The sequence below is a fragment of the Rhinopithecus bieti genome, unplaced genomic scaffold (assembly GCF_001698545.2).
Source record: "Rhinopithecus bieti isolate Rb0 unplaced genomic scaffold, ASM169854v2 scaffold_31548, whole genome shotgun sequence".
NCBI classification, from domain to species: Eukaryota; Metazoa; Chordata; class Mammalia; order Primates; family Cercopithecidae; genus Rhinopithecus; species Rhinopithecus bieti.
In genome coordinates this window covers 3,748,433-3,760,538 of record NW_016814470.1, presented here as the reverse complement: position 1 = coordinate 3,760,538, position 12,106 = coordinate 3,748,433, and the positions used below count along the sequence as shown (strand labels likewise).

Genomic DNA, 12,106 nt, shown 5'->3' with positions numbered 1-12,106 from the left:
AAAAAAAAAAAAAAAAAAAAACAAGCAGACTAAATGAAGAGTCCATTTTGACAAATAATGACAAAGATCATTTCTCTTCTCTTTTATCCCAATACTGAAGAACTTCCAAAACACATTAAGGAGAAAAGAAAATAGGAAAAAAATCTCTATAATCTCAAATTTCAGTTACCCAGAGACAGATTCCTTTAGACCTGTTCGTTTATATTTTGTTTTTTATAAGCCATCTGGTAGTGACGTTCACGTGGCTAACAGCTGGTTCTCCTTGATTGTAGGGTTTATGGGTAGGATGGGCCTTTCAGTGGCAAAAATTCAGGCCTTTACCCCGTGGTTCCAGGCCCATCTGAGACAAGTTAAATGAGCTGCTACTGTCAGCCCAGACCCAGTGGACAGAGCTTCACACCAAAATGCCCACATATGTAATTTGTCACGCCTGGCAGCCCAGAGCATGGGGTGACCCAGTGTGGAAATTGAATCATCTTTCACTTTCTCTGCTCAAGACTTGATGTGGAGTGGGATGAGTAAAAGGCGGGCTTTCTGTTCTCCAGCTGAGCAGGGTTGGAGGCTTTCTTCTCTGGTATGTCATCTGCCAGCCTTCCTAAGTTCAAAGCCTCGCTTTCACCCTGATGTTTTCCCTCATAACACCCCGAGAAGTAGGTCAGTTCTATCTGCATCATGAAATCAAAAATACACTTAGAATCAAAATGCTGATTGTTCCTTCATGGAGTGGCCACATTTTAAAATAAACTCAATGTTTTAACAAGCATTGATTGAATTCGTACAATCTGCTATGTAGTTATGGCTACTCACTCTAAACGAGACTCATTCTCAGACCAGGAGCACCTATTCATCTCTTTCCCACCTTTCTCCTTCTGATAACATGTGACTGCTTTTTTCTCCCCCCGTCTACATTCTGTTACAGCAGGTATGTACAGATATGAACATTGAGGACCTTTAAAATATGAAAATGTAGCTGATTTCCCAGAATCTCACATTAGTTTACACCTTGGACAGGTCATTTTTGGTTTGAAGATTAGCTTCTATGGAGATCCTTAGAGGTGAGGGTCCAGTTTTTTTCATTTTTTTGTTTTTTAGATTTTTTCTTTTTTTAAAACAAACTCGGTTTTCTCCCTGGGCAAGTACAGATTTGCCCTATGTCTCATCTGCCAGTTGTCTCATAAAGATGCTACTCTAAGGCAGTGAACAGTGGAGGATCAGAAACCAATTTGGGGTCTGACAGGCAAAACACTATCCTGCCGGGCATGAAGCCCCTAGAATTACAAATGACCTTTGATCCCAGCACTGAGGATAGAATGCAGTGATCCAATAGAGCTTTGCCAATTAATATGAATCCCAGTGCCTAAGAGTAGACATTGTTGGGCCAGGCCAAAGGAACATCAGACATGAATTAAAAGATTTACTTTTAAAATATAGAGCATGACTCTCAATATTGGTCAGACTACAGATGGTTTTCTGATGTTGAACACCTGTTGGCTTGGTGGCTTGACACCATAAGTCTAGAAGTGGGCTATTAAAAAAAGTTAGAGGGCTGGCCATGTTTCATTTAATTTGCCATGCTGGTTTAATCCAACCACAGTACAACTGACCTCAGAATTCACCAGTGGAGCCAATGCCTTGCGATTTTTGAGAAGTTGTCCTATCTTCCTTTGCTTTACTGCCAGTATGCGTAAGGTTTGAAGGAATGTCTGTTTTGTATAAGGAGAAGGAAACAGGACCCAGACTACAACATTCAAGGTCCCTCCCACCCTCAGGTGCTGTCTGGGAGAGAGGAAAGAAGAAAGTAGGGGAGCAAATAAGGTATCTCACATGCTGCAAACTCTTTTACTTTACTCCCCATGACCCTCGTTTGTGAACTCACTTCTACCAGCCAAACTGAACCAAAACCTCAATGCCCCCCTGTTCATCCTGAGTGCCCAGCTTTGGCACTCTTACGTGGCCACTTCCTCCATCCTGCAGGGCTGGTTATTAGGGGTGCACGTCTTATCCCTCAGAACAATACACAGATTCTTTGAGGATATGGATTAAGTATCAGCCATTCCACAATGCCAGGCTCATTGCGTTCCACATGGTAGATGCCCACAAAAGCTGTTGAATGAATGAATGAATAATGAATGATTGTATCATTTTCACACAGTATTTTATGTTATGCCTCATCAGTGTCTGAATTAACCACCACATTATTGTCAGGTCCCACTGTCACCTTTAATTATGAATTACAGGCAAAAATATAGTCCTCAGGAATATTTTTTTAAGCAAAGGGCCCTTAACTTTTTTCCAGTTGAGTATTTATGCCAGCGTTCTCCCTTATACAAAGCAGAGTTCTACTAAGAATCTAGGCCTCATCTAATTGCTTAAAAATAGTCCCTGTCCCTTACCTTTTCTTTTTAAACTTGCTATTTTGACATAATTTTTAGATTTACATGCAGTTGTAAGAAATAATACTGAGAGATCCTGTGTACCTTTCACCCAGTTTGCCTCAACAGTAACATCTCATAAGCGTAGTACAGTATCGACCGGGCGCGGTGGCTCACGCCTGTAACCCCAGTGCTTTGGGAGGCCGAGGCCAGTGGATCACGAGGTCAAGAGATGGAGATCATTCTGACCAACATGGTGAAATCCTGTTTCTACTGAAAATACAAAAATTAGCTGGGCGTGGTGGTGCACGCCTGTAGTCCCAGCTACTCAGGAGGCTAAGGCAGGAGAATCGCTTGAACCCAGGAGGCAGAGGTTGCAGTGAGCCGAGATCGCGCCACTGCACTCCAGCCTGGTGACAGAGCGAGACTCCATCTGAAAAAAAAAAGTATAGTACAGTATCTATACTGTAGATAGAAAATTGTCATAGATACAAGACACAAACCACTGATCTTATTTAGATTTTACCAGTTTTACATGCACGTGTATGGGGGTGGGGAGTTGCAGGGTGAAGGGTAGATTAATAACACAGATTATTCTAAAGCCAAGATACGTTATAGTTTAAAAAAAGAATATTCCTTGAATATTGAAAGCATTTTTCTCATTGATGATTTCTGTGTTTGGAATATCCAGCTTATCTGCCTGCTTTCAAGGTCACTAAATATACTTATTAGCACACTTACTCTGTAAGTGAACTAGCAGCAGCTGTGGTTGGAATTGGACCTCTTCCTGCCTTGTCTCCTCCACCAGCTCTTTGAGTGTGCAGGTACACACACACACACACACACATTTTCTGCTACTTGCCTTTTTTTATGCCTGAGTACCTTGCTGACAAGTGCTAATAACAAAATACCCAGAGAGAGTCCAGTTGAAGTTAACATACATTAAGCATTCTGAACTTGTCCTTTTGCTCATAGATTGTGCATAATTAATAATTAAACAGTTTCAGTTGTAATGGGTTGACCTTCTTGAACTGTTCATTATTCACAAGGCAAAGGCATCACTCAAACTTTTTCCTATTGTCCTTCGCTGTTCTCTAGCGTGCTGCATGCTTGTGTTCCAGTTGTTTAGCAAAAGGGGCTGACCAGGTAGTTACTGAAACCTCTGAGGCTTGGAAACTGTCCTCCTTGATGACCAGAATTGCTTACTAAAATGGTTTATGGCAGCTGTTTTTATGTAACAGTTGCCGGCTTGATAACAAGAACCAGCTTGTGTCACTTCAGCAGAACTCTAAAGTTGATTTGAGACTAGACTCTCAGATTGAGGCTTTTGGTTAAGGTTGTGTCCACTGCTTCGTTCTATACCTCTGTGCTTAGAAGTTCAATGGAAAAGCATCTGAAAAAAAAGCCCTTAAGGTGAAGTATGGCACCCAAGGTCTTAAAGAGAGTGACTTTCATTAACAATTTAGAGTCAGTGTCAACCAGTACTGAGAATTCGGTGTAACTGCTTCTTCAACCCACATTTAAATTTTTGAAATATATTTCTCCATCTTGCCAGAACCCATATTTCATAAAGGGCATCTTTGGGATGTAGCAGCAACTGGTTTACTAGAGTCTCTGAACCACTCCGATGACTAGATACTTTCCCTTCCTGTGAGCTACAGTGAAACTGGAGTGCAAATTTACTGTATGCCTCCCTCCTCACGTATGTGAATTAGATAACAACATAGACAGGTTCTTGGAGATCTTTCACATCCTGATCAAAACTAACTTTGTAATTTTATTTGCTTTAAAAAGAGAAAAGTATACTGTCAAGTCCTGCAGTGCAGAGAACTCTCTCAGGTATATTCATTTGCTTTCCTTTGGAGTGTTAACAGCCTTCATACTTGTGTGGAGTTGGAGATTCTCAGAAAATGCCTTTGCCCAGTGTTTATGTGTGGCATTCTCACCATCCCCCTACCAGTCAGTCTTCTGCATCTCAGAAGATTCTCCCTTGAGGGATGCAGGAGACATGGATTTTAAAACAAAAATAAGTATCTGGCATTGTGCATGGAGATTAGAATTTCCCCCACATCTTTAATGAGTGATTCTTTCCAGGCACCACTGAGATGAGAATCCACTCGCTGTGGTTCTGCAAAGTCGACTTGGGCTGGCATTTTAGGAAGTGAAATAAATTATTCATGGGTACCACCCAGTGTTCCTTAGTTTTATAATATGAGGAACTTAACAGGCTACAATATCAGGTCTTAAATAAAATTAACTACCCATGCAAAATGTCACATTTCCTCATTTTGTTTCTCATCCGTTTTTACATGACTTCATCATCATATTGCTAGTCTATAATTCATTGATTTACTTTTGATATCATACTTTGAGAAGAGGCCCACGTTAGCATCATGTTTTATACCGGATCTTTATAGAAAGCCAGTCCAGAATTTTAAGCATCTTGGTAAATATTGAACCACATTAAGATAGCAGGCTTTTATTTTCCTAAATATTGCATTTTAGAGCAATCACTACTCAGATACTTTCAGTACTACACCCTCAAAAAAAATCCATGAAGCGATGACTTAGAGAAGCTTCCTCACTGATCAGAGTCCATAATTTTACACCTCAGACTTTGAACTATCTTTTACTAATGGTTTTGAGACAGTAAAATGTCATTTCTTGAACTGGGCCTTGTAGAATCTTATAGGCTTGGTGATATATATGGCTTTCCTAAAACAGGCTGCAGCTGAAATTGATATCATGTTTTATTTTTGCTCTTCAAACCGATGGGACTTCTGTGGCCATTTTATATACCTTTATTGAGGCCTTGTCATGCTATTTCGTGTCTTGTTTCTTTTGAGTGGACTGTTTCATCAGCCACACATCCACCCCCGTTTTTCATGTCCTCTCTATGTAATGCCTGCATGTAATCCTTTGAACTTGGCAAGATTTTATTTCACTCCCATTTTTCCTTTGTTTTCCTCTTAACCTTTCTCTACTGATGAGAATTTTAATTTTAGAATTACTAACCATCCCTTCTTCTGGATGAATAGATGAAATTCAAAGAGGACAGATACGCAAAAACAAGAAACATTTGGTTCGTGTTTCTTTTCTTGTAGCCTCTTTGGGTTTTTTTGTTGTTTGTTTTTTGTTTTGTTTTGTTTTTTGGCTGCCTTGACCCCCTTAGTTCCTTTTGATTTAATTGTATTATCCAGCAGTTTCCAATTGTTTGAATTGGAAACAAAGCCTTAATAAGAGTTCTAGTTAATTTTCTGTCTTGTAATTACCGATCTCATTTTTCTGATAATTGGCCACAGCAATTATATGTATATTTACTAATCACATAGGAGGCTGTGCAATTGTATCTATCTGCCACCATTGATAATGACACGCATATTGCAGAGGTGCTTTTATCATCTTCTTTTTTCCACTACATCAAAGCTATTTCCTCTCGTTCTCAATAATGAATACATGCATGCATTTGACACAGTTGTGTGCTGGAGAAATTGTTTGGCTCCCACCAAATGCTGCATGCTCTGAGTTTCTTGCCTGCAGCGCTGGAAGGTTGTATGTAATGATATATTGCTCATCCAAATGGCCAAAGCACTCCAAAGCACAGTGAGATTAAAATAAGTCATTCCTTTGTTAATTTAAATAGGTGCATGTATCATACTTTGCAGGGCACTTTGTGTAGGGATGTCAGGGAGGAAAAAAGCCGCCGAAAGGTATTTTTAATAGCAAATGAGAATAGATGAGAATGGAGTCATTTGCAGCTGCCTACTTTATGTGGCTCTCTTGTTCCAACTGTAGGTCTAATGAGATGACTGTTAAAGTACTCTGCAGTGTAATTTCATTACATCCTGAGCTGTTACACTATAAACACAGTGGCGCTCTCTGTCATTCTTGGAAAAACTCCTAAATTCTTAAAGCCTTCCTTTGCTAACGGTAATGAGGTTTGCTCTCTGTGTTGCGTGGTGGTGGTGGTTTGTTGCTGTGTAGTTTTCTGCTTTTTTGACTGACTCCCACCTCCATCCCAGTTTTGGTTGGTGGTCAAGTTGGGAGTTTTTCATTGTATCCTTAATTCACTGGCTTTCTCATATGAGGAGTCTGCCTAGACTGGCAAATAGGTTGAAATTCCTTTTCAGGAAACAGCTTTCCCTATAAAAGCCTTTCTATTCAAGTAAAAAAAAAAAAAAAAAAAGAAATCTGATCCAAATTATTCTATTAGGGGCAAACAGTAAAGAGCAGTTGAATATACAAATAAATGTAAGTAAAAAGGAAAGTGTAAATAAATAGCAAATCCGGTAAAAGAAACAAAGGTCAACACAAGAATAATTTCACAGCTCTTTGTTAATTACAAGACCATTTGTGTGTTACTTAAATAATCATTAATTTCTCATTTACACTTTCCCTACCTTCTCTCCTACCCTGTGGCTATCATTGTCCTTTTTTCACCTCCCCTCTCTCTCAGCTCTCATGTTTCTCACCATTGTAAAATATGTGTGGGTTAAAATTTGGCATTTTTACCTAAATGTGTGGAATAGGGTAAAGACAGTCTTTTTAATTGGATGAGGCCTTATTTTCATTGTATTCATCTTTACACTGCTCCTTCACATGGGTGGATGGGGAATATAAAGAAAGAGAAGGAACTGTTGTGACTTTTGGTGACATGTTTTTCCTCCATCCCAGGATTCGCCCGTCCTTCCAGTTGGAGAGTTCTCGGAGCCGTTTGTACATTTCATCACTCAGTGGTGAGCCCGTTTACAAACATGCCATGCCCTCAATGTAAATGATACATGCCATTAACTCGGCAGCTCCGTGAGACCTTATGGCTCTCCCTGCTTCCTTTTGGAGACAGGAGGGACTTCGGGGCCTTGGGCAGATGGGGCAGCAAAGCTGAAGAAATTGTTTAAATTATGTAAACGTTATTTACACAAAGGGTCATAAGCATACTTCAGAGCCTTTTTCCTGATTTAATAAACAGCTGAAAGTCAAGATATTTCTTTAAGCACAGATACTGTTGCCATCCTTTTTTAAAAAAAAGAAATACACAATTTTATAGCCCCTATTGAACAGACGTACGAAGCTTATTTTTATTAATGTAACCTCAAGTTACCCATAAAACTGTCTGTCACTTAGTGGAAACAGCATAGTTTATTAATTCATCGGATTTTCAGTAAATAACTTTTATCTTTGGTTGTATTTTAAATACAATACTGGGGTCCCATTTCATGAAATTTGACATTTGGAAGACTATGAAAACAGTTCAGCCCACTTTAACCCTTAAAGAACTGAGAAGAGCCACGGGGCCCTCAGAGCCTCTAGGCAACTCCTTGTCATTTTATACCTGAAGAAACAAGCATTTTACTGCCAAGGAGGTTCTTTGCCAGCCTTCTGCCTTTTTCCTCCTAGCAGACCACATCTTTCTTTTATTACCTCTTCACCATCATTTCCCTCTTCCCTCGTCCTGCAGGACTGATATGACCTTGGGAGGCCAAGGTATTCCCCTGCCCTCTCCCTCACTCCAGCACAGAGAAATTACCCAGGAGAGAGGAGGAATTCAGGAACATAGGAATCATCGTCCTCAAAGCAGGAGACAAAACCAACCGCAACTCCTTCTTAACTACGTTGGTCTCCTTTCCCTCCTTCACCAAAGTCCTCATTCTCCCAGAGTCATGTCCACTGCTGGAAAATGAATGGGCAGACACCACCGAAAGAAACCCTTGTTTCTGGCAAAGTAATGCTATCAGGATTCTTGCTAACCAAAATCATTGTGCGCCATCCCCTTCCCCTCCCACCGTGATCCGTCTGATGATGACGCTAAAGGGAAACCAAGAAATATTCCTTAATATAAATGTCAAGCTTTATCACCTTTTTGACTAAGTGTAACATGTTACCTCTTAATAAAAATGTCTCATACAGTTTATATTCCATAGAAAATATATGTGGGGAAGAAATTTTCTCCCCAATTAAAAAAATTTTATTAACACTGTTTCTATTTATTTAAAATACTTATATAATATAGTGTAGCTTTTAAAAACTATTTTTACTCTGAAAACATTTTATTTCCAAAGCATGCCATGTTGGAAAAAAAGTGTACATATTGATTAAACACTGGAATCCTGAGCTGTTTTGAAGCTCCTTAATGATGTTAGAACCATTACCCAGAAATATATATCCCTCTTAATTTCCTTTACATGGAATTCCTAAAACACATGGTAATGTGTACCGTGTGTTTTACACATGGTAATGCCTCATTTTGAAATGCAAAAATTGAAACACAAACCATGCGATTCCTCTACTGCCTGGAGCGCCTGGTTTGGGCATCACCCTCTCTGCTCTGGAGGAGATGTTGGATTTGTGACAGGATCGCAGCGCTAATCTTATCTCGCTGTGTGGTCTGAGATCAACCTGGGGGTGGGGCTGGTCTGAGCAGCAGGGAGAAAAGTGGATAAGGCTTCACCTCCCTCCTGTCCAAAAAATTAATCAGCTATTATTTAAAAGTTTTATGGAGACAGAGGGAGGGATAACCTGTATTCAAATTTCCACAGATGTCAAGCCGAAACAGAAATGATAGTGGGTAATAGCCTTGTTTTCCCAAGAGATACAGCTACTTTGGAATGTCAGATTAGGACTGTTACCAACTCCACTGGCGAGACAGCTTGAATTAGTTGCTAATGGATGCAGTATTTGAGAGGTGCATATGGTTATTTATAGGGAAGGCAAATGTCCTCGATGTTATTAATGGTTCATAACTCCAATTCTTGTTTACCAAATGATCATTAAATCTGTTTTTAAAAAAGTATTGTCAGCAAATGCAGAGATTATATGAAGAGTTTTCTTCTTGCTTATTAGAAGAATGCCTTATATAAAGAAAAAAGCATCCGTGTGATTTTTCCAAGTGATAGAAGCAGCAATCTCTTTTCATGACTTTATCCCATGGACACTCTGAGTTTAGAACAAATACAGCCATCAAGTAGGCAGCTGCCCACAGTCACCTCCATCCCATGTGTGAGTGCTTCATCACATAGCTAAGTACATGTTACAGCTACTAATTATATCTAATGCATGGAAGACAAATATTTTGCATGAAGAATGTGATTCTTTAAGCAGCTTAAACAAATTTAGCTGTCCCACAGCGGTTTAATTAATTATCAACTTGCCTTGTTGCCAAAACAAATGCAAGTCAAGATAATCTACAGCAAGCCACTTGTAATTTTGTAGCATTATCTAGATTCCCGACCTGTTTTATATACTTCTTGTTATTTGGAGTAATAGTGAAAGAATGAGATGTATTCTCATTTGACTCTACAGTCATGTTTCTTTCCTTACTGTCTTATCCCAATTACAAAAAAAAAAAAAAGATATTCTGTAAATTTAAGTTTGAAATAAATTGATAATTGAGTCAATAAGAGAATATTGCTGCTTTTTTCAAATTAACTTCAAAAGTAGAATTAGGATACATTTAGTTTAAATTCATTCTTTATTGTGTTGCAAAATATTTTTTAAATGAAAAGTAAGAAAAAAACTTTTGTTTCTTACTCATAATGTCCCCCAGAAATGTGATTAAGTAAAGACCAAAATAAAAGAAAGGGAATATATGCTAATACTTTGGCCGAGAATTGAACATGATGAATTTTGAAAACATTCAAATTCCAGTACAAATAGCCATGGGTAGAAATTACAGCAAAAATATACAAATGACACAGATAATATGAGCAGTTTTTTTCTCTCCACTATAGTATGCGAAAACAGCCAAAAGAAAGGCCAGCACCTGAAGAATTGATGGTAAGTGTATTTTTTTAGTTACATTAGAATTCTCAGTTATATATTTATGTTTAACATTCTGTTTAAAAGTCCAGAATGGAATTTAAAACAGCCATAGGCTCTGAAAAGGCAACATTATTTACTTCATTTGGGTAGATGTTTTTGAAGCTCATATCCTCAGATAATAGTTTTACTTTTAAAACCCACCACCTTTTGAAAGTTAATGCAGAACTCTTTTCATTTGCCTCATCAAGGGTCACAAACTTAATGTAGGTTACTCTTTATCCTCATTTGCTATTAAACCTTTTAGAATTCAGAGGATTGTTAACAGAAGATCATCAGTGCAATAAGTTTTTAGTGCAATTCTGCAAAAAATTTCTGAATGTGGCATGGAGTCCTCTTAGGTTCATGTAGAATGAAATCAAACTGGCTGCAAAAGATCAAGTTAATATGAATCTTTGGTCTTTCCTCAGAAAGAGACAGCTACAAGGCTGCGAGTGCTGTGTTCTCAGCTCCAAGGCAGCTTTCTTTGATTGCAAATGACAGTTTTTAGTCAAGCAGGGAGAGGAAGAGAGATGCTCCTAACAATTCCCAAATGGTCATTTATTTAGTGCAGATTGTTGATTTGACAATGCACAAGCTGTTAGAATAACGTTAGGATCGAGCATTAGTAAATAATAATTATAGTCTGTTCTGTCTAATGTTTTGCATACCATTCCCTGCCTTTAGATTTCTACAGTCAGAGCAAATTCCTACCAATTTTCTTTCACCTTCTTTAAACAATACACATTTTACAGATACCAGTTCAGAGGTTTTCATCCTTTGTATTCCAACCTAATAAACAGTTTCAGTGCCCCAACTTCTGTATAATATGGATTTCATCCTTGAATATAAAATAACAGTACATTTCCTTTTTGCATCATGACTGCTTTTCAGGAAGGTACTTTCCTCCTTCATGTTCCCTAGAGCAAAATCTCAGTTTTCAGGGTAGTTTCAAGTTAAAGATCACCCCTAAAAACCTCTGCAATTTATAACTCTGCAGGTTTCATGTCTAGAATAAACTGGTCTCTTTTTTTGGTCTCTTTGATGGTTGGAAAATTCTTGCAGTTAGTCACATTTGAGAAAACTTGGAACAGGTTCTAGAGATGGAGACCCATTTACCTTGTGTATTATTATGCTATGGCTGGATAGCTCAGCTATTAAAACAAAGGAATAACATTTCATAAAACAGATATTTGTTTGTAAATGCATGTTTCAATGCTACAATGAGTTGGCCGCTTATAAATAAAACATCTGCAGATCACACATACACCCATAAATGTATATGGATGTATATATTGGTAAGGAACACCATTCCAGGGTGGCACATCATAAAGACAAGGCTAAAGGGTGAGTACTTTCAGTGCCTTGAAAGCGAGTGATTGTGTGTGTGTGTGTGTGTGTGTGTGTGTGACAGAGAGAGAGAGAGAGAGAGAACATAGGTATTTAGATATATCTCTTTACAACTCTACACCCTGTTGTGTGCTGTCCCACATTTTTAATTAATAAATATCAATAAATCAATAAAATGCAATGAAAAATGTAGTCACAGGAAGCACCATTCCATACTTAATTTAACATTATTTCTAGTACTGCTCACTGTTTGATTTTAAATGAATGCATTCCCAGAGGTATAGCAGTGGTGAGGCACCACTGCTTTGGCAGGGCTCAGTGAGGAGTCAGGGAACAATAGACTATATGTGAAGCTGCTGTGGTCAGAGAGTGAGCCCTGCCTGGACTTTGGGCAAAAACTGGGCCCAATAGGGGATGGGAAAGAAAGTGGGTTTTCTTTTGTCTTAAGGAACCTGAGCCACATCCTAGGGGCCCAATCTTAAGGAACCAGCCTCTTTATTCCTTCCAGCATATTAATGGCTTTAATTTTTCCTTTTCTCTCCCCGCCTACAACCTATTTGATGGTGCTCCCATCTGGAAGCCGAGAGCCT

At 38.7% G+C, this 12,106-nt stretch overlaps 1 protein-coding gene across 4 annotated transcripts in view; it reads left to right on the top strand.

The window, feature by feature from the left end:
- Window positions 1-12,106, top strand: part of MAP2K5 (mitogen-activated protein kinase kinase 5) — a 272,012-nt gene that overhangs the window by 225,788 nt on the left and 34,118 nt on the right. For all 4 annotated transcript variants that reach the window (XM_017851086.1, XM_017851085.1, XM_017851084.1 and 1 more), the window contains 2 exons: window positions 7,047-7,108; window positions 10,100-10,145. In XM_017851086.1, the coding sequence (XP_017706575.1) occupies window positions 7,047-7,108; window positions 10,100-10,145 (108 nt within the window). The remainder of the gene's footprint in view (window positions 1-7,046; window positions 7,109-10,099; window positions 10,146-12,106) is intronic.